Here is a 23,135-nt window from a genome sequence, read left to right on the forward strand (position 1 = left end):
CCAATCCTCCTATTGCAAAGGGGGCCTACCTAACACTCTTTGCGGAAATCAGTTAGTCTGAGAATACTGCAGTTAATCTAAGAATACCACAGTTAATCTAATAATACTGCTGTTAATTTAAGAATACCGCAGTTAATCCAAGAATACCACAGTTAATATAAGAATACTACAGTTGATCTAAGAATACCACAGTTAATATAAGAATACCGCAGTTGATCTACGAATACCACAGTTAATCTAAGAATGTGTAAGTAAGCAAGAAGTATCAACAAGTTTATTAAAATGAGAAAATATTACTTTAAAGGTGAAAACAGTAGACACTGTGTCAAGATTCACTAACAACAGCAATTTACTAAAACAGTAGTAGTAAATTTAACAAAAGTAGATATGTTATTTTAGGTTGTAAAATCAACATGACTTTAGTGCTAACTTTGCCATTTGTATTAACAATACACTAACAATGACTAACGTGAAGGATTTTATTCTGCAGACTTGCAATGCGAGAGCTTAGAACCGATCGCTCACGGTCAACCTGAAGCCACTGGTAACATATTTGGGTCAAAGGTTACGTACAAATGTTATAGTGGGTACTGGATGTCGGGATCAAGACAGCGAGTGTGCCAGGGAGACGGCTCGTGGAGTGGTAAGACTCCTGCTTGTAAGAAAAAACGTAAGTGCGTGTAAAAACCTTCACTGGTGTTGAACTAAGTTAGATTTAATACGGATTATAACAGTACGGATGCAAAGTGCTTTTTTATCTTCTGTTAATATTGTTCTACCCACCCCTCCCCACTCACACGCACTCCAGGATCCCTGGAAATATAACAGCAACCAAGATCGTGTGTCTTTATATTTAAGTAATTAAACTGAACGGTGGGTTGAGACCTAGTAGTTAGCATACTGGGCTGTGTATTATAAGGTTTGAGGCACAGTATGCCGCTACATATGTCTCGCACTTTCAATTGTTATTTATTGAAGTTGAAAATATCAAATATAATTTAACCTGAAATTTATTTGCCCGAGCAGTATCTAGAGTTAAGAAACGAGCACTAGCGTATAATTCTTGGTAATCTTCGTCGAAAATAACCTATTAGAATGTCGTTTTTTAAACAAAAGAAAAACGCTTGTTCAGAAAGAGTAATTATCGATCATTTGAAAAATTTGTTGTACGGAATAAAATCAATTCAGAAATTTGTTGTACGTTGTCATGATATAAAGGACTGTTTAGCTCAGATATTATTGTGAATTGGTCCAAGTGGACTTTGACTAGAAGAAGAGAATTATATATATATATAGTGTTTATGATATGCCTAAACAAGTAAAGTGTGTGCTGTTTATTCATTGTTGAATTCATCGCTAACAAGTCACAAACACCTACTGTAGAAGAATCGTAAGCCCAACAACTACATAGTATATATTTATACTATTAAGAAATATAAGTAAAAGCCTTTTATTTTGATAATTGGCGAAAACCTAAAACTATATTTTAAATTCTGACATACGGTGTCAAATCAATTTAGAAATTTATTGTATGGAGTCAGATCAATTCAGATGTTTGTTGTACGTAGTCAACATTTTCTAAAATTTGTTGTATTGAGTCAGATCAATTCAGATGTTTGTTGTACGTAGTCAACATTTTCTAAAATTTGTTGCACTGAGTAAGATCAATTCAGATGTTTATTGTACGTAGTCAACAATTTCTAAAATTTGTTGTACTGAGTCAGATCAACTCAGATGTTTGTTGTACGTAGTCAACATTTTCTAAAATTTGTTGCACTGAGTAAGATCAATTCAGTTGTTTATTGTACGTAGTCAACATTTTCTAAAATTTGTTGCACTGAGTAAGATCAATTCAGATGTTTATTGTACGTAGTCAACAATTTCTAAAATTTGTTGTACTGAGTCATATCAGTTCAGATGTTTGTTGTACGTAGTCAACAATTTCTAAAATTTGTTGTACTGAGTCAGACCAGTTCAGATGTTTGTTGTACGTAGTCAACAATTTCTAAAATTTGTTGTACTGAGTCAGATCAATTCAGAAATTCGTTAAACTATTTGTTTCTGTACGTTGGTTTATTTTTGTTGTTCTGTTGAGCCATTATAATAAGTGTAGCGTCATTATCTCACCAGCAAGGAAAATTTGACCTTTTACACGTGTCCTTCAAAGCCCAGTTAAGTATCTCAGGAGAAAACCAAGTTGAGTGACCAGATTTCGTCTGGGAAAGCTCATTAATAAAGCGGTTTACTCTATTTAAAGATCGCAGATTAAGGTCAATAAATAATTAACAGTGGTTTATCCAAATTCGTTTCTATTATCATATACAGGGTGGGACAAAAGTGATTACACACTTGTTTTGTTTAGAACATAATTCAGTTTCTAACCTTTACTCAGAAACAAATAATAATTATATTGGTTTTCAGTTGTCTTTGTAATATTTTATTTATTACCAACTGCATATAACACCAACCGTATATAATATTAACCATACCAATCGCATATAATACCAACCATAGGAACCGCATATAACAACAACCATACCAACTGCATATAACACTAACCATACCAACCGTATATAATATTAACCATACCAATCGTATATAATACCAACCATAGGAACCGCATATAACAACAACCATACCAACTGCATATAACACTAACCATACCAACCGTATATAATACTAACCATACCAACCGTACCAACCATGCCAGCCGTATAGTTCCAACTAGATAGCAGCTTTCACCCCACCCTGTTTATCTAATAGGCCTAATATTCATGATAAAAATCACTTAGACTGTAAATGTGTTTTCGTTTACATTGTCCACCTCGGATTTCAAACCAGAGACATAAAAGTACCATTTCAGATCTATATTTTCCATAACTCGAAGTGTAACTAGTGGACACGGAAAACTCTATGAATATAATCAAAGAAATGTACACGCTACTGGAACTATCGTGCATATATATACCGTTAAGTTAATTACTTCATTGATTAGTTAGTAATAAGATCTAAATATATGATGCAACAATAACTTTGCATCATTTGTTTAGTGCAAAGCCATACAAAAAGCTAACTGCACTCTATACATCGCGGGGAATCGAACCAGGATTTTAGCGTTGTAAGTCCATAAACTTATCGCTGATCCATTTTGCATCAATCAAACATTAAAGAGTTAATTAAAAAACAGCTGTACCAGTGGTTGGAGGAGATAAAATCTGGCTCAGCGAGAATCACGCACGTGAATTCTCTTTCTCGAAATGCTGCCCCAGGCCCGTATTGTTAACTAGGGGGTTGAGATTCTTCTTCCCCTCCACCTCAATTTGAGTATTGGTCTTTTGTCTCCCACAAGTACCTACCTACCCAGGATACCTTTCGTTCAGTAGCAGAGCTCGCTTGTTGTAATATTCAATGTACGACAAAAGATTCTCTCAATTTTTTTTTTGTAATGTGCAATTAAGATAATTTTGAAACGATATGCGTCTCTATTTACTCAAAAATTGCAATTTCAAGTTTTGTTACTGTGTTTGTTTGAAGTTAAGCCCAAAGCAACAAAATAGGCTGTCTGTGCCCTCCCCACCACAGGTATCGAAACCCGGTTTCTAGCGTTCTAAGTCCTCAGACATGCCGCTGTGCCACTGTGGGGAGGGGGCTTATTATTGGGATAAATAAAATACGATAAATATACTGGAACCAACAACACCAGTGTAAAGTTGTTTCTGACCTTTCTTCAAATCACTTTTTCACATTCACTGTGTTTCATAATTTTTAATAGCTAATTTCACTTTCATTGTTGTTCTGCGTTAATCCTGTGCTTTCTTCTCACTTCTTTATATTGAAGTTTACACGTTCCTTAATCGCTTGGGAACATTGTTACTGCCACTGTGCCCCTCCTGCTACTACGCTATTTCAGTGTGAATATAAAGATTTCTGTGTTACCTCTGCGATTCTATCTCTGAATAGCCTTTTGATCTTTTTTTAACTCAATGATCTGTTCTACTGTGACTATAATCTGTTACGGTTCTTTGTTGTTGTTTTTTCTACATTCTCTAATCTACTTTATATTGATCTAAACAAAAATAAGCATGACAAAAAGAAATATTTGAAAATGCCTTTAGAAGATATGAAACAGCATGAATTAGCAACTACCAACTGTTTCATTTTGCCGAAAAAACAACTTCTATACACAAAGAGAAGGCTTAAAAATTGGAATCCCATTATCTCCAGTATTGACAAATTCTTCATTAGCATAGCGACAAAGGCTATTAATACAGCTATGTGTTCACCACTTTCTGGCGGGAATATATTAATGATATCCTATGTGATTCTAAGGAAGGAGAAGAAAGTATGTTAATAAACAGCAAAAAGGCTTACATTTACAATAAAAAATAGAAAATGGTTGATTAAACTTTCTAAATTTAAACATAAGAAAAACAAAAGAAATATTCGGTTTGAAAATGCACCAAAAGAAGACTTAATGGAACTTATGTAAACTGGTTAAGACTTAATGGAACTTATGTAAACTGGTTAAAACTTAATGGAACTTATGTAAACTGGTTAAGACTTAATGTAACTTGTGTAAACTGGTTAAGACTTAATGTAACTTGTGTAAACTGGTTAAGACTTAATGGAACTTATATAAACTGGTTAAAACTTAATGGAACTTATATAAACTGGTTAAAACTTAATGGAACTTATATAAACTGGTTAAGACTCAATGGAACTTATATAAACTGGTTAAGACTTAATGGAACTTATGTAAACTGGTTTTCCGCATATAATAAAAAGAGCAAAAATTAGAATATTAAACGTCCGTGTATTAACAGCACTTATACTACTGCATCAATCAAACCGCAGAAAACTGAATTCAAAATATAAAAGAATACTTCAAAACAAAAAACCAACAACCTCTAAATATAAGCGCTAAAACAAACAAGAAAAACAGGATAAAACAAAGATAACAAGAAAATTTACCAAACACTAGAACAATAAAACAACAAATATATGTATATATATACATAGTTCAATACCATCTGTACGTATTTTTTGGTGAAACATTAATTGGTTTATGGTATAAATTACGTAAAAAACACAACTAACTAAACCAGGAACTAATATTAAAATTATTATATCAAAATTATATCATAATGAAAAATATGGTAATGGCACAGTATACAAAATGTAATTTTTTTAATAGGAAAAACAAGTAGGAAAACAAGAACTGGGTGCAACAAACATGAAAAACGAAACATACATGAACACATCATTAAAAAACAACACCAAATGAATGTCAAAAATATACAAATATTGCATGCAAACAAAACCCAAACAGAGGAAAATATCAAGAAGCAAAGAATTAAAATCTAACGTAAATAAAACACTAGCATCGGCGTTATATTTGTATTGAATTATTTACATTAAGAAAGTTACAGATCAGATTAGCATTATCTTAAATAAGACGTAATTTGAAGGCGCTTACACTTCGAAAATTGTAATTGGCCATGCCTTACTTTTAGAGACGAAACGTTATATTGGAAAACAAATTGTAATATTTCCACCAGAAGATGTTTCAAACCTTTATATAAACACTCTACTGTCTATATCTGTACAACATTTGTCTTGGATACTTGCTGGTTCGTCAGTTATTTTGAATGATGAGTTAATTCAAGTAAAGATAGCTGATTATTTTGCGGAACGATTGAGACGAGGTATGAGTATTACTAATGGTATAATTATTCAGATTATTATTCTCGTCTTTATTATGTGTAATATTATTTTCACAACGCTTTGACCAGTCAATTCTCTGGCCGTCGTTAGGTGTTATGTCAGGCTTCCAGTCTTCCATAGAAGAAAACTATTTCGATTTCATAATTTTTTCAAACTTCAGTTACATGACCCCCCCTAATTTTTTCTGCGGGCGCCCGTGACCTATAGTAATAGCTAATTGTCGTTAAAATAAATAAATAAATAATGTTGCGTTATTAGCCCTTATTCCGATTTGTAAATGGCTCGTATTAAATTGATTGATACATATATATACACTTCACCAATTGATCTGGTTCATACCATAACAGTTGTTGACAAAAATACGAAACCCTAAAACAAGAGCGCTTTGGAAAGATTGACCTTTCTTTATCAGGAACAAGCTCATTCCCAGTTTGCCTTTAAATAAGAAAGATCCATTTTCGAAAGCGCGCGGGTTATAGGGTTTAGTATTTCTATCTTTAATTGAGTTTTTGAATCAACGTGTTTTCCTAACGTCATGAACAACGATTGTTATCCATTCAATTTGTCAAGAAAATAGTGTCTGAACAAATATTGTGGCTGTCGTATCTCGGCCGGCCTGACGAGCCCTGGTGTTGGCCTCGTTGACCCTGGATATAGTGTGGTTGACACATTATTATACATTCTTATTTACTTGCATACATATACCCTTTGAACTGGATATTCTTAAATGTTTGTACTTAGCAAGTTGTTCTCCATTCTACCTACTGCTTATTTTGCTGCTCTTCCCGCGTATTCTGACTATATCGTCTGTGTTCTTCTCCATATTTAACAACACGTGTGTTTTTCACACCCACAAACTCATTATTTCCTTCACTTTTTCCTGTTTCGTATCTTGTAACGCTCCTCTTGTTCTTCTGTTGAAAACCTCATATCCTATTGTTTCTTCTGCTAAAATAATGCAAAGCATGTGGAAATATTTTTACAGTTTTTTTTTAGAAAGACAAATCTGACAGAAACAGTTTTGATAAATATACCTTTTTCCCCCTCCAGCTCTGTGTGGTTCGCCACCTATTGTTAACCATGCAAGATACTCTGCTAGCTTGGACAAGCAGGAGTTTGAAGTAGATACGATCGTCAACTATACTTGTTTCCCCGGCTACCAGGTGGTAGGACTACCACGAGCTAAATGTATGTTTTACAACACTTCAGCTCAGTGGTTTGGTCCGGACTTACATTGCACTCGTAAGTACAATGGTTAGCTATCATTGAGTCATTAATGGTATTTATTATTGCTGTTGTTATAGAACAGCAACATCACCTACACTTAACGAAACGTGAAGCAAAGTTCTAAAAATATTTTTCAAAAGATGAAAAAAAAATCCTGAAATTAATTAATTATCACAAGCTTATAAAATAGGGTCAGAAAAACACATAATACAATTTTTTAACTATTGCCTTATCTCTTTCGAAGCTTTGAGTAATTGTAAAACTTGTAATATTTCTATAAATCTGAATATACATAACAGGCAACATATATATATGTAGAAGATTTTAGTCGCCAAAGTACCGTGTGCAGAGTAAAAACAAATAATTCTCTGTCTCTAAATGGAGTATAAAAATCATGATAATAGTAAAAGTTAATATTATGCCTGACGTGAGAATATGAATGATACAAGGGCCTCTCTATGTATCTATGTGATTTATCATTTTTATTGCAGACAGTACTTTTGTCATTTTTTTTTTCTTTTTCAGCTCGAAACTGTGGTGATCCCGGATATGTCAGAAATGGCGACAGAAGCGGAAATATATTTACATTCAGCCGGAGTGTCGTGTATTTCTGTTATCGGGGGTTTGAACTCGAAGGTCCCAGCACTCGGTACTGTAATGCTAGCGGTCTGTGGAGCGGCGTGTTGCCTTCCTGTAAACGTTAGTTGATAATATTTTTGTTATATTGGTTATATATTATTCTGGAAGATTTCATTTTTGTTTAGCATTGCTTCAAGTAACACAGCACGTGATGGCAAAGAAACGTAAAATTTTCATGCAAATACAGCATTTGTTTATTAAAAGATACATTTAGGGAAGGCGGTAGCTTATAATACAAATTGTCATACTAAAACTTTAAATAAGAGAATGTAATAACATGCTTTGTTGGCAAAGAAGCTCGTGATAGGCTTGTGGAAAATGACCATAAGTCACTATATTGTTTGCCTAGTTTATATTGGATAGAATGAAGTTTAGGCTGAATTAGGCAACGTATTGAATCTGGTTTATGTATCAAAATACCAGTCTAAACTGTATTCCACTCATTTTAACAAATTAGTATTTATATTGTTGTAGACTAGGGTTTCAGTTTAGATATTTTTGTTTGATCAGAGAAAGTTACGTCATCCCCCGTTTAGCGTGACTTAACGATTGGAATCTTGAAAATTTTAGAATGGTTTGAATCAGTATAAAAACCGAGTTAATCTAAAGTAGATTATTATTATTAGTCTGTGCGTCTTTTAAAATGTTTGATTGATAATTGCGTTTGTTAGTCAGTTTATCTGTTAGTTCAGTTTTGTAAGTATTTAATTTGGATTTCGACGAAGAAATAGACGTACAAGAAAGTGACGTACGTGCGAAAGAAGTTAGTAAGTAGGTGAGATAGTCGTATTAGGCCTATAAGGAATCATTAATGAAGCTAATTTGTAGGAACTACAGTCGATTAAATAAAATTATTTCGTTAACATTAAATGAATTGGATTATGAGTTGTTTGTTTTTTGTTTTTACAGAATGAAATGTAGAATATTAATAAAAGTTTGTTTTGAATTTCGCGCCAAGCTACTCGAGGGATATCTGTTCCAACCATCCCTAATTGTGAAGTGATAGACTACAGGGAAAGCAACTAGTCAAAACCACCCACCGCCAATTCTTGGGCTATTCTAATTGGATAGATGGATTTGAACGTCATTCTTGTAATGCATTCGCAACCCCCAAGGTGTGAAGCACTATTCTGTTTGGGCCGTAATGGGGTGAGAGCCACAAAACCTCGGATCCACAGTCCAGCACATTAACCACTAAGCCATAGCTAAAGAGAAAGGTGTTAAAGGATGGGTCAGATACATCAAATACTACCAAAATCAATCCTATATTTTTAAAACAGTGCATTTGCTATCATCAGCTCAATTCACAAAACTGGTTAAATTCTAAAGAAAGAGAAATGGTTGTTAACCTTTCATCAAGAACAATATGGGTATTTTAACCCAAATGCTGACCTTGTGTTCTCGCTCTCTGTTCTAAAAAAATTAACCCATTTTTGTATTTTCTGACAGCACCCAGCTGTTCCATTATTTATACTATTAGTGTTAGCTACTTCAAGCGTTTTCAAAAAATTTTCATGTTTATATTTATACTTCTAGTTTCGTCCACCCAGTGGACCAACGTATTTACATGCTAAAATAAGGGGTTCGATTCCCCGCGGTGGACAGAGTGTAGTTTTATCGTAAAAACAATTACTGGTGTCGGTATGTTATTGTTAGAAAATTATCAGAACTCAATAGGTGTAATTAATTACGTATTGTGAGTATAATCACGATTGCCCTGTTACTAGCTCTAATTAATTAACTATTGTAATTATAATCACGATTGCCCTATTACTATTCCTAATTAATTAAGTAATATGATTGTAATCAAAATTGCACTGTTACTAGCCCTAATTATTTAAGCATTGTGATTGTAATCACGATTGCCCTGTTACAAGCCTTAATTAATTAAGTATTGTTATTATAATCACGATTGCCCCGTTACTAGCCCTAATTAATTAAGTATTGTGATTGTAATCACGATTGCCTTGTTACAAGTCATAATTAATTATTGTTATTATAATCACGATTGTCCCGTTACTAGCCCTAATTAATTAAGTATTGTGTTTGTAATCACGATTGCCCTGTTACAAGTCCTAATTAATTTCATTGCTTAAATGTTCTCTAGCAAACAATGACTAAAACTTGTCTGCCCTAAAACTGAATGAAACATAATATCTGAAATGATATTAGATGCTCGTTATACTACAGCAAGCAGCTGCAGATTCGTTATTTTCAGATATAGCTCATTACACATTATTATTACAAATGAAAACTGTATAAGCGCCATCTATGAACATTTATTTTCCGTCTCAACCAATTGGTCTTTATAAAAAAAGTCAAATGATGTTTATCACGTTTCGTTTTTTTGTTTTTTGAAGTTAAGTACAAAGCTACACAGTGGGCTATCTGTGCACTGTCCACCACGGGTATCGAAACCCGGTTGCTAGCGTTAAATGTTGCATGAATTTGAAATGTATGTCAGATTGGATTTCTGTTCAGCCTGTATTATAGTCACGTTTTTCAAGTTTCTGAGGTTTTAACTAGTTTCCTTCTCTCTCGTCTTTTAACTTGCTTTTCCAGTTGGTATATAAACTTCTCTACTTTAAGGTACTTATGAATTTGTTATAGAACACACTCTCTCTGTTTACTCATAACTGCACCAGAAATTAAGGGATGAAACTGTATTTTGATATAGGAAGGAATGTAGACAGTTATTTTCAGTCTATGCAACATTTTCAGCACAGCGGTATGTCTGCGGACTTATAGAGCACAGATAGCCCATTGTGTAGCTTTGTGCTTAACTACAGGCAAACAAACCTTTTTAGAGTTGGAGCTGTGCAGACACAACCAGAAAATTTCTCCTCATTGTTGACTTTTTCGCAAAGCTACTCGAGCGCTATCTGTAGTAGATATCCTTAATTTAGCAGTGACGGACTAGACGGAAGGCAGCTAGTCAACATCATTAACCGCCAACTCCCGGGCTACAGACTAGAGGGAAGGCAGCTAGTCAACATCATTCACTGCCAACTCCCGGGTTACAGACTAGAGGGAAGGCAGCTAGTCAACATCATTCACCGCCAACTCCCGGGCTACAGACTAGAGGGAAGGCAGCTAGTCAACACCATTAACCGCCAACTCCTGGGCTACAGACTAGAGGGAAGGCAGCTAGTCAACACCATTAACCGCCAACTCCCGCGCTACTCATTTTAGCAACGAAACACTGAATTGACTATCACATTATAACGCCCCCATAGCTAAAACGGCAAGCATGTTCAGTAACGGGATTTGTAACTTGGGCATGACACGAATATTGAGTTACTTATGAAGTTTCCAAATAAAGTAAATGAAAACGCTACTGATCGACTAAAATAAAGCCATGATGAACAAAAGGCATACATAACAACGGTGTTTATAAACAAAGCCAGGTTAGATTTTTCCGGCATAACAACGGCGTTAACAAGCAAAGCCAGGCTAGGTTTTCCTAGGCTAAGAGTAAAGCTACTGCTATTCTACTCATACCGGGAAGCTAAAATTCTAAAATTATATAAACATTAAAACAAAACTATTCTTGGGAAAATATTTCCTCGGGGAATCTACCGTCCAAGTGCTATTACGTAACTTCAGTGACTTGAATATAAACTAAGTTACTTAATTATTCTGAAAGTGTCATCTATTGGAGTGGAAGTTGCTAGTTTTATTGATAACAAGAGAATGTTAGCAATGAAACTATGCACCAGTGTGACACGTGGCGCTATCTGTTAGGAAGGAAACGGATAACAATCAATAAATGTTATAGGTGGTCCTCGTGATATGTACGCAACATCGGCTTGACCACATCTGTTTTTTTCTGGGCGATTGGTTTCAGATTACATGCAGTACTGTCTAATGCGTTTTTACCCATAATGTATGCTGTTTTAACGGAGGGAAATACACGACTTTGATGTGTAAAAATGGGAATGAAATTCGGAAATAGAAAACTAACTTATAAATATGTTTAATGTGGAACTACTTGTAAACCATATATATATAAATCACACAGTATTTAACGCGAATGCCTAAATACTTAAGTTTAAGTATGTCGACGTGGAAAACCTTTGGTATCGTAGTTTTATGCGTTGTTTGAAATTATGCTACGGTTCCAAAATGGCAGGATAGGTTACTGAAGAAGTGCATTGGAAATAAAAATACTGTCGTTTCCTTGCCTAATGACAAATTTAATAAAATTAGTGAACGTTAACGTTATTAGAAGCAAACATGATGCAAAATATTTTTAAAAAGTTTCCTTATAATGGAGAAATGTGTAAAATGGGATTGTGATGAAATTAAAAGGCATTTTAAAATTTTCAGTTTGGTATCTATGGTCTTAAAATGGGTTAGTATTTCCAAAATTAGAGTAAATACATTAATATGCTTTTAATACCAATCAGTAGCTCTAATGAAATACTGTGGAATACAGTTATGCTGTTTATAAAATATTCATATTGATTTTCGTTTGCAAATCCTTTTTGAAATAATATATATATACGGTAAAATTAAAATCACTATCTGTAAAATATGCTTGAGTATCTTGTTCGATAAGAGTAAATAGTTGTGGGATAAAATTAGATTTCAATTTACTCAATATTGGTGTCTAACAAGCATTTTTCGATATTTTTATCATATTTTGAAAATATAAATTTAACTTCGAAGTCACAAAATGCTTCATTAATTTTCCAAAGTCTTCAAATATGAAAGCAAGTATCGTTTTCTAAGGTTTCTAAAAGAAATTCAAGCAGTTGCTTCACCCTAATTGATTTTCTACTTCAAGTAAAGAGAATATAAGAATGGAAATGTTTTGATTTAATGATTAAGGATTGAAATTTTAATTCAATACTAATTTTAGAAACCTAACGAGATTTCTTTTTTTTTGTTTGTTTTACATATTAAACACAAAGGTCTAAGTATAAAAAATAAGTTTAATATCATTTTCTTTCTTTTTTCTATTTAGCTGTCCAATGTCCTGTCCCTGCAGCTCCACCTAACGGAAAAGCTATTTTCACTACTCTGGCCTATAACTCTGTAGTGAAATACGAATGTCACCATGGTTACCGATTGTCAGGTTCCGTGACAAGACAGTGTAAATATGACAAAGAATGGGAGGGGGAGGAGCCTTCTTGCGAAGGTAGATTATAGTTATTATTAATGAAAGGACCGTTTTAGTAACATTTAACGCTAAACATGGTGTTTAGAGAAACACGCAGTTTGACGATTAAGTTCTATAAACATAGCTGATAGGATCAAGACAGCATGTGTGGATTATCCATCTATAACCCAAATTTAATTCTAACAACTGATCTTGTGATTTGTTTACAATGCTTGTACCATCAAAGCAGCTCTGCACATCGACATTTGAATATAGTTTATATATTTATTTACCAACATATCATTGCGAGTTCACCATTGTTTCAAAACTGAGTTGGTAGTTTTGGTTATTCTCATCATCAGAGGCATACATATGTACAGCCCAAAATCATTCATATATATATGAATTATTCTGAGCTGTATACTACATAATAAACTGCCCTGCAAAAACAAAGTAAGTAGTTGTAGTATGGTGTGGCACCACTCTTGTTTGGAAAACTCAGAAGAACATGCACGTGTCTGGTGTAGTTCATTTTCATTCTTACTGTTGATGTCTAGTGTTTAGAAGTAAACTCCTCCAGTCTCCAGATTTTCTCGTGGATTTCTATATGGTTGAACACTGGAATCTGGAGAAACCAGAATCTAATCCGAAACGTTGAAATTCTTAATTGTAAACCAGGCATGGTCGTGCATGCCTTTTGACAGGAAGCATCTGTTTGAACAACACATTGGCCTGTTAAAAAAAAACAAAAAACTCCCCATTTGGGAAGGTTTCTTTACGTTCTATTGATAATATTCGCATGCACCGAAATGGACAGGCACTTCTAATCTTCCCTTTATCTCAATTTGCACCTGTTCTATTTTGTGCTACTGTTACACCTTTGTGTGATATTTTTAGGAGTTTACTTTTGTGGGATATTTTTAAGGGTTCACTTTTGTGTGATTTATTTAGGGATTTTCTTTTGTATGACACTTGTCGGGAACTTACGTTTTAGTAGTATATACAGTAATGTAAATATGTGTGTGTGTGTTGGGCTAAGGATTCTTCTACAGTAGGTGTCTGTGACTTGTTGGCGATAAATTTTACAGTAAACGAACAATACGCACTCCACTTGTTTTTAAAATAATATATGTATTCGAAACGAATTAAATGTATGTACAAAATTCTTTACAATGTAGAGATCATAGTTGTATCTTAAACACTATACACTTCTCTTCTTCTTGTCAAAAGTCCATTTGGTCAATTCAGTTGCTTTAGAATTCAGTTGACAAGCCGAACTGTTTTTCTCTATTTTCATCGCAATAGTTTCCATGTATAATGCACTTACGTTGTCGCGTGAGTTATCCTTAATTGTATCCCGAATTTCCAATAATCGTCTGCTTTTCGTACTTCTAGTAATCTTCTGCCTTTTGTCAGAGTCCACACAGGTGGGTTCAATTAGTTTATAATAGCCTTTGATGAGACAAGCTATTCTCCTTATCTTGTTCAAAACTGTTAATATCACACTAATATATCAACTGTTAGGCCATTCACTCCCACGACAGTTAACTTTACGTGTTTTTTTTTTACTTTTCTCTTTCCCGTGACTACTTTTATTCTGTTTTCGCTCGTCTGTTCGCAGCTATTTATACGTCTATCACTTAGGCCTTCTAGAAATCTCTGTACTCTCGACAACAATGGATTGCACATAACATTCGATAGCCTCGACATCAATGAAGTACAAGCACACAATAAATTAATTAATAATGCCACCTACACTAAGCAGTCTTTTATATCTGACAATATTTTTAGGGATTTTCTTTGCGATATTTTTAGAGGTTTTCTTTGGTGTGGTATTTTTAGAGGGTTTTTTATTGTATGTTCCTTTGTGGTATTGAAGTTCCTTTAAGAATTGGCTCGATTTTAATCTGATTTTCTCCTTCTTCAAAATCACTTACTAAATCATTTTTCTTCTCTTCATCAAAGTTTCCATCTGTTTGATATTGTGTTACTGCTGCCCATTCTTGTGATATTTTCAAGGGATTCCTTTCATACATGCAACTCAAAGAAACACTCTTTATTCAAAAAGACAATCCAAATAGTAATATGTGTATCTTTGGATGAAGAACAGCGCCTTTAATGGGGAATCTTTCTGTAGAAGTAGCAAAGGCTGTAGTTCTGTTCAAATTTGTTGAATTTTTACTCTCTTAAAAAAACATAGCATTATATAAAGGAAAAAACGGCTTAATGTGTTAATAGAATTTCGTTTAAATTTCAACAGCTTCTGTTATTGTTCAACAACATTAGTTTATCTTTACACTAAATATTATCATTCACTTAGCGTTAAACTGGAACTGTTCACACACACACACACACACACACACACAATGCATCTAGCTAAGTTCACGTCTTTTCTCTCAAGTGAACGCAATACCCAGAGCCGTCGCTAGGTGGTTAAAATATTCGGTGCTCAGGTCCTTGGGCGCGAGAATTTTTGCAGTTTCAGTGTGATATCGATCATTGTTTACTATTCTGATTTTTCAAGACACCAACTGAGATTCGGGGCTCAGGCCCCGTGTGCCAGCACCTAGCGACGCCTCTGATAATACCATATCTTAATGGCATACATATTTTACAAGGAAGAAACCTAAAAATGCTACAGGTACAAAAACAGGCAATAATTACTGAATATTTAATTCCAGAACAAAGCAGTAATAAATACATATTCTTAGAACTAGTGTAGTAACAGACGTGTGACCAGAAAGAAATCAGTTTCTAAAACAGGAAACATACAACACACAGACTAGTATATTGTATAATCCAGCTCCATTCGTTTGCTTGTTCCAAGACCGCTTTATTCAATGGGCATAAGGATCAGTTGCCCAGGGCCCACCGCCGTTAGGGATCCACCGCGCTTTGCGGGTATAATAATAAATGATAAAATATGAAGTGTATAATAAAATAATAATAAACCAGTTCTTAGTATGTTGGTTTTTTATTTCCTTAATTTCTCATCACTAATAAATTTAGTTTATCACATTGTATGGTATTTTTCTTAAAAAGCAAGATTAAGCAAAGGAGTGGGGAAATAAGCTTATACTTCGCCCAGGTCCCACCACTGTCTTAAGCGGCTTGTTTAGTGATTAAAAATTCCTATTAGTTGCTTTCATTTAAAATTACCTAAGAATTAGTATTTATCTGTTTTTTATTTTTTATAATTAGAAACAAACTGCGGGAAGTTGAAAGATCTCCATAACGGTTACCTACAAGGCAAGACAACGACTGTAGGCTCAGTTATAGTTTTTCACTGCTTTGATGGAATGAAGTTTCAGGGAAACTTTATTTCGACCACGTGTCTAGAAAATGGTACTTGGTCCAATCCACTTCCCCAATGTTTAGGTAACGCTATACTTTATTATTATTATTATTTAATGAGGTATAATCGTATATTTTTCTTTAACCAGCACCTGTAGGTAACATTTTGTTATGTATGTGTTTCTTGAATTTTTTTTTTTCGTTAAAATATTTTGAGATACATAGAAAATTACATCATTTTGTCAGCCAAAATTAGGTTGTTATAGCAGAGAGTCACACAGAAACTATTCGGGCCCGGCATAACCAGGTGGTTATGGCGCTCTACTCGCAATCTGAGAGTCGCGGGTTCGAATCCCCGTCCCGCCAAACATGCTCGCTATTTCAGCCGTGGGGGCGTTATTATGTGACGGTCAATCACACTATTCGTTGGTAAAAAAAATAGCCCAAGAATGGTGATGACTAGCAGCCTTCCCTCTAGTTTTACACTGCTAAATTAGGGACGGCTAGCGCAGATAGCCCTCGTGTAGCATTGCGCGAAATTCAAAAACAAACAAACGAGAAACTATTCCAATAGAATTAGTAGTCTCTACTACATTATCACCGTCATTTTTAATAAATCATTTGCCTACTAATTCCCTTCTCGACATAATCTGCCCAAGCGTGGCCTAGTAGTTATCGTATCTGACTGGATATCTCAGGATCTTTGGTTCGAAACGTGGTACTATCAAATACTTTCAGATTTTAAGAGTGACAATCCCGCTATTCGAAATGCCTGGTATCACCTGGTGGTTAGGGCTCGACTCGCAATCCGTGGATCGGAGATTTAAATCCTCGGCCCGGCATGGCCAGGTGGTTAAGGCGCTCGACTCGCAATCTGAGGGTCGCGGGTTCGAATCCCCGTCACACCAAACATGCTCGCCCTTTCAGACGTGGAGGCGTTATAATGTGACGGTCAATCCCACTATTCGTTGGTAAAAGAGTTAGCGGTGGGTGATTTTGACTAGCTGCTTTCCCTCTAATCGTCACTGCTAAATTAGGGACGGTTAGCGCAGATAGCCATCGTGTAGTTTGCGCGAAATTCAGAACAAAGAATGAACAAACTCGCTATTCGATTAAGGAGTAGCCCCTTCAGAGGCTGCCGACTGATTGTTTTCCTCTGGTCTGCAGTTCGAAACTGGGAACGGTTGTGCTAAAACATAGGGAACATTTAACCTGGCAGTTTAGCCTATTCTATACATGAGGTGTATTTCAGGTGAACAAATAAGTAAACCTTTCGACATTAATTACCACTTAACCACTTGCTTGTCAGACAACACTTGAATTTGAACGTTTTAAACTAAACCTGGTTGTAGTGAACGTTTCGATCTCTTTACTGAAGCTTTCTTTAGGTCTGACTGACATCTACACTCATATCTAACCACTTCCACTCGTGAAACAAACAGTTACGTCGTCGAATATACCATAAAAATGTGCTACAAAACGAATATTGAGATGAAAACAGTTAAAACCTTTCAAAGATCGTAAATCGTACGCTTTTACACTGTAGGCAAATTATTTCCAAAAAAAATTTAAAATCCTAATTCTCGTCTAAAACAAAATTATCAGAATTAATTATCTAACGGATGTAATTAGAGTTTCTGAGTGCATCCTTTCACAACCGAGCACTTATTTTAGTTAAACAGTAAACGGCTTTAATACATTTTCTTATAACTATGAAAAAATCCTTCGTTTACAAACTAGAATTTATTACTCACGAGATGGCGATGGTTGATACATCATGCAGACGTATTAAGCTACTATTTTTTGTTTGGGATATTCACACAAAGCTACAGGAGGGCTATCTGTTTTAGCCATCCTTAATTTTCAAGTGACAGACTAGAGGGAAAACAGCTTGTCGGGAGCACTCACCGCCAACTCTTGAACTATTCTAATCGAAGAATGGGTTTTGACCGTCACTTTTATAACGTAGCCATGTTCCTAAAATACAGAGCGCGGTTTGGCGACACCAAAGAACGACGACGGGACTCTAATCATAGACCTTCGGATCCGCAGTCCAGTTCACTAGTCTTAGGACACGCCCAGCTTTATCAATATTTTTTCTCTGCGTATATGTATGTTGTGTGTGTGTGTGTGTGTGTATATATATATATGTGTGTGTGTGTGTTTATGTATATATCTATATATATATATGTGTGTGTGTGTGTGTGTGTGTTTATCTATATATATATATGTGTGTGTGTGTGTTTATGTGTTTATGTATATATCTATATATATATATGTGTGTGTGTGTGTGTGTGTTTATGTATATATATATACGCATGTATAAAGGTGTATATAGCCCTTACTGTATCGACTGATGAATTGAAGCTTCATATTATTCAAACTATGAAATGATATACGGTACTTGTTGTTTGTGAAGTACTAGCATTAATTATACTGTTCTAACAATCCTACAGCTTACTGTGTTGTCCCGGATGTAACAAATGGTCGAGTAAATCAGTTTCAGCCAGGAACGAGAGTAGAGGATGGACAAGAAATCCACGTGGATTGTAAGCAGCAGCACGAGCTCCTGTACAACGCTACACCTGTAACATGCAGGAACGGCACGTGGACGCACGTGCCTGTCTGTGTACCTGGTAAATTATAAACTTTATGCGACAGTGTACAAAGCCCTTAAGTATTTGAATCACATTTAAACGATTACACTTGAAAGCTGAATAACAAGGTTTAGGCAGTAAAATAATATATGATTTGAAACTTTTTCTCGCTTGTTCGTCTCATGCGTTTGTTCTTGACGCTAAATTATGAACAAGTACTAAATTTTTAGGTCAGTTGTCGTTAAATTTGTCATCGTTTTGGAAAATTGATAAATAAGAAGTTACAAAACACATTTCAACATTCTTGATATTACTTTTGGTCTTAAAAACGGTCCAAAAACTTCCAAAAAACGCACAAGAGCACTGATAGAAATTTGTTAAAACAATTTCGCAAAGACATCAGTTCAGTGCAGTGTACGTAATGAAAATCTGAGGATAGTTATATGCACGAATTATAATTATCACATTTAGCTTGATATGTACAGCGCCATATTTCCAAGTCACGAGTTTCCATCATTAAAGTGATAAAATTTTTTGTCGTAAGTAGCTACGAGGCCTACGTGCTACTTGAACTCTTGATGAACTAAGTAATTTATCTAGAACGATCTTCTATATTTAGTAAGTAAAATTTTATCCAAGTAATAGTTGAACTCTGAAGTTCGAGTGTTTCATACCTAACTTTGCTATCAAAGCTAATCAGTGGCAGTATCGTGTAATTGTTTATAAATGATATTTTTGATTCGAAAGTGGTTGCTTTTAAACAAAACTGGAGACAGGTATGTAATTTTTGAAGTTGTTAATGAGATGTGGAAACGTAAATTATTATCGAGGTTTAACTTTGACTTGTTTACATCAAGGACTAAAGAAACGTGAACAGAAATGAAACGACTAGTATCATCATACGATACTTAGAATCATTTTGGCTGTTTTTAATTCATTTTTTCTTGCACACAGTGGTGTAGTCCAGTGGGTTCCCAAAGGAGCACCTGTAGTATTTTCATTTTTTTTTTTTGACAATATATTTCCTCGTCACGGTTTTGATTCCAAGACCTCTACCACACCAGGCGAGGCCCTACGTAGCCCCTTAGTATCTCCTGGTAAGGCACTTCTTAACAATTCCAACTACTACATTCTTCCTGTCTCTCGGAAACAAGAACCGTCCTCGGGCTTAACTTCAGGGTCGAGGGACGGTCACTAGTTGGCCATAAATATGTTAATTTTACATTATATGCTGTAAAAATAAATTACCACACACTGATCACTTGCTTCACGTGCAACGGAAGCACTATTTTCATACTTTATATAAAATTAATTTTTCATCACTAGCTGAAATCTCTCTGACCTTGCATGTACTATTGCTTTATAACAATACACCTGAAGCAGTGATTTTTCTGAGAAATCCTGGTTAATTAGTAAACACGGTAGCCTTATTAAATAACCAGTTTGATAGTTAGCTGTTCTTTCGGGGGGGGGGTTAAGGGTAATCGTGGTACCTCTCACTTCTAAGTTTGACATAACAACATCCCTGCTGGTGTATATAATTTTATTCAGTGTTTAGCTTTAGTCTTCCAGCACGTTATATTTATGCTATTTGCCATAAAATTACTGTTAGAATAGAAACTACAATTTGAAAAGTGATTATCCAGGAGCGTGCTCAAGAAGGGAGGGGGCAAGACCCCCAATAACTCTAAGTATACGGACACTTTAATTTTCGTGAGTGTAATGATGTTTTATTATTCACATGATAAACGCGCGTATGTTGGTATGGTCTATACGTCCTTAAAAGTTCTGTTTGGAAAAAAAATTCCGGAAAATATTTACCAAAGGACAAATGGAAGATAATAACTTCAAATATTCTGTTCAAAAAACAGAAACAAGATTAGTGTTCGGATAACGTTAAAGCTTTGTTTGTAAGAAGATTCTAAATTAAGCATAATTAGCTAACTTCATGACTATTTGGCCCCCAGTGACGCAGCGGTAAATCTGTGGACTAATGCGTTAAAAACTGGGTTTCGATACCCGTGGTAAACACATCTCAAATAGCACAATGTGTAGTTTTGCACTTAATTACAAACAAACCATGATTAAATGTTTGTTTAAAGTTAAAGCATTGTTCCTAAAAAGAACCTAAATTGAACATAATTAACTAACTTTGTGACTAATAGTTCAGACAGACCGCATTTACTTAATTACCGATACACGGGCTTAGAAACGATTAAAATATGTTTGTGAAGAACTACAATTTAAGTGTCTCAATTTATTGTATGAATTATTAGATATTGTTGTGAATGCTGGAATAAAGAACTCATTTTATTGGTGCAAATTTCTTCTGTATAACGTGTTGGAATAAAGAACTCGTTCTATTGGTGCAAATTACTGCCCTCTATAACGGGATTCATAACAACTAGTGACTTTTTTCCCTCGAGCCATTTTTTACTTGTAAAATAATACATTTTTTTTATAACCCTTTCATCACCTATTTTATCATATACACATGATTGTAAAGCTCTATGTATTTTCTTTATTCTTCAGCTAGATGTAAATATCTTCCGAGAAAGCCACGTCACGGAATGGTCATCGCTCCTAAAACTGACCACGGACGAACAGCTCTATTTCGTTGTAAAGACGGATACAGAATCGTTGGCCCTAACGTTACCACGTGTAGCTTTGGTCAGTGGATTGGGAATGTTCCTCGCTGTGAGGAAAGTAGGTATTGAAATAAGCATATCCTCATTTTTAGGAAATAAGTACTGATGACAACAGGAATACATCTTTGTTGTTAGGATTTCTTTGGGCTACACAAAGGACTACCTGCGCGTAGCCCTTTTAATTTTGAACTATTAGATTAAAGAGAGAAAGGATCTAACCAATACCAACCACTGACCGAATACCGGGATTTGACTATCGTCCTTATAGCGTACTCACAACCCCAAAGTGCAGAGGGTGTAATTATGAAAGCGAAACGTGAACCATGAATCTTCGGACATGAAACCACGTCAGGCCCAGCTAATTTTGAATTTGAATTATTAATTTTTTTTATCTACAATATTTATATAAAATTTTTGAATACTTTATATTAATGAATTAGACTGTAAAGATTTGAATAAATTTTTGTATATATTTCGTAATTTCTAAAACGAACTCGTGTTATTTTATCATTAATTTATAAACATCGTTTTCGTATGGCTGATATAAAATAGACCATTCTCTTGTCAATTAAAGCACCTCTTATGAGATGATTTCGTTAGGTTAACTTTTGAAACACATACATACGTACATATAGTTTTGATAGTTGTGAAAGAAAGTAAAACATACATTTGACAAGTAGCAATTTATTTCAAAATATAATTGACTAGTTACAATCATTTTATCAAATCATACATGAAAATTCGTGTTTGTTTTCTTACTTCAAGCGGTTTTGTTTGTTTAGCGAAGCTGCACAATGGGCTGTTTACATCCTTCACATTTCTGAGATCGAACCCCAAATTTAGCGTCATAAACTGTCAAGTTTACCGTTGATCCACGTGGAGGAGTGAGGGGTGAGCCTGCAAAAATAGTAACAGATATAATACGTTTTTTGCCTCTGAAAGGAACCCAAAAGTGCAGTGTAAATAAAAGACAGTTAAAAATAAAACAAAGATATTTCCGGATTGGTCAGTTGTATAAAAGCATCGCCATGACAACAGTCTATATTCTGTATTGAAAGATTGGTAATCACATGGAACTGGATAAATAATATAAACAAGTATATTATATGTATGTATATGTACCGATAATAGAAACCGTGATACATGTTATATGCATGTGTGTGTGGGTACGTATATTTATTTATTTCCTTGTCATTCAGTCTACTGCCCATTCCCTGGGTATCTAAAGCACGGTCGAGTCCTTCTCGTTGGATACATGGGGATGTATGACTACAGGCCATACGTTCGAAAAGTGAAAAATAATAGGCAGATCATGTACGAATGTCAAAGAAGTTACATGTTGACGGACGGCCCCCCCGGAGCTACGTGTGTCGATGGAGCCTGGAGCCCCGGCAACCTACCCCACTGTGTAAGGGGGTCACATCCCCGCATTCGCTTGATTCGTTCCTTAAAGGTCAGCCGTCAAGAGGCGTTGGCAGAGAAAGAGAACGAAATAAGTGGACATTCTTCAAATAAACCACACAGTGACCATAAGTTGACTATGACCATCAGAGAGAAGAGGAAAGGAGAATTACTTCAGAAAAAAACAAATATACGACGTAAATATAAAGGTATGACAATAGATTTTATGACGTAGACATGAATGTATGACAATAGATTTTATGACGTAGATATGAATGTATGAAAATAGATTTTATGACGTAGATATGAAGGTATGACAATAGATTTTATGACGTAGATATGGATGTATGACAATAGATTTTATGACGTAGATATGGATGTATGAAAATAGATTTTATGACGTAGACATGAAGGTATGACAATAGATTTTATGACGTAGACATGAAGGTATGACAATAGATTTTATGACGTAGACATGAAGGTATGACAATAGATTTTATG

The 23,135-nt window shown here is 34.8% G+C and overlaps 1 protein-coding gene across 1 annotated transcript in view; it reads left to right on the forward strand.

The window, feature by feature from the left end:
- Positions 1-475: 475 nt before the first annotated feature.
- Positions 476-23,135, forward strand: part of LOC106473167 (protein lev-9-like) — a gene marked incomplete at its 5' end in the record, with an annotated part of 37,617 nt that continues 14,957 nt past the window's right edge. Inside the window, 8 exons of the mRNA XM_022401660.1 lie at positions 476-670; positions 6,775-6,966; positions 7,477-7,650; positions 12,560-12,733; positions 15,896-16,072; positions 18,445-18,624; positions 21,118-21,291; positions 22,433-22,843. Coding sequence (XP_022257368.1) covers positions 476-670; positions 6,775-6,966; positions 7,477-7,650; positions 12,560-12,733; positions 15,896-16,072; positions 18,445-18,624; positions 21,118-21,291; positions 22,433-22,843 — 1,677 coding nt within the window. The remainder of the gene's footprint in view (positions 671-6,774; positions 6,967-7,476; positions 7,651-12,559; positions 12,734-15,895; positions 16,073-18,444; positions 18,625-21,117; positions 21,292-22,432; positions 22,844-23,135) is intronic.

The sequence above is a fragment of the Limulus polyphemus genome, unplaced genomic scaffold, assembly GCF_000517525.1.
Source record: "Limulus polyphemus unplaced genomic scaffold, Limulus_polyphemus-2.1.2 Scaffold5944, whole genome shotgun sequence".
Taxonomy (NCBI): Eukaryota; Metazoa; Arthropoda; class Merostomata; order Xiphosura; family Limulidae; genus Limulus; species Limulus polyphemus.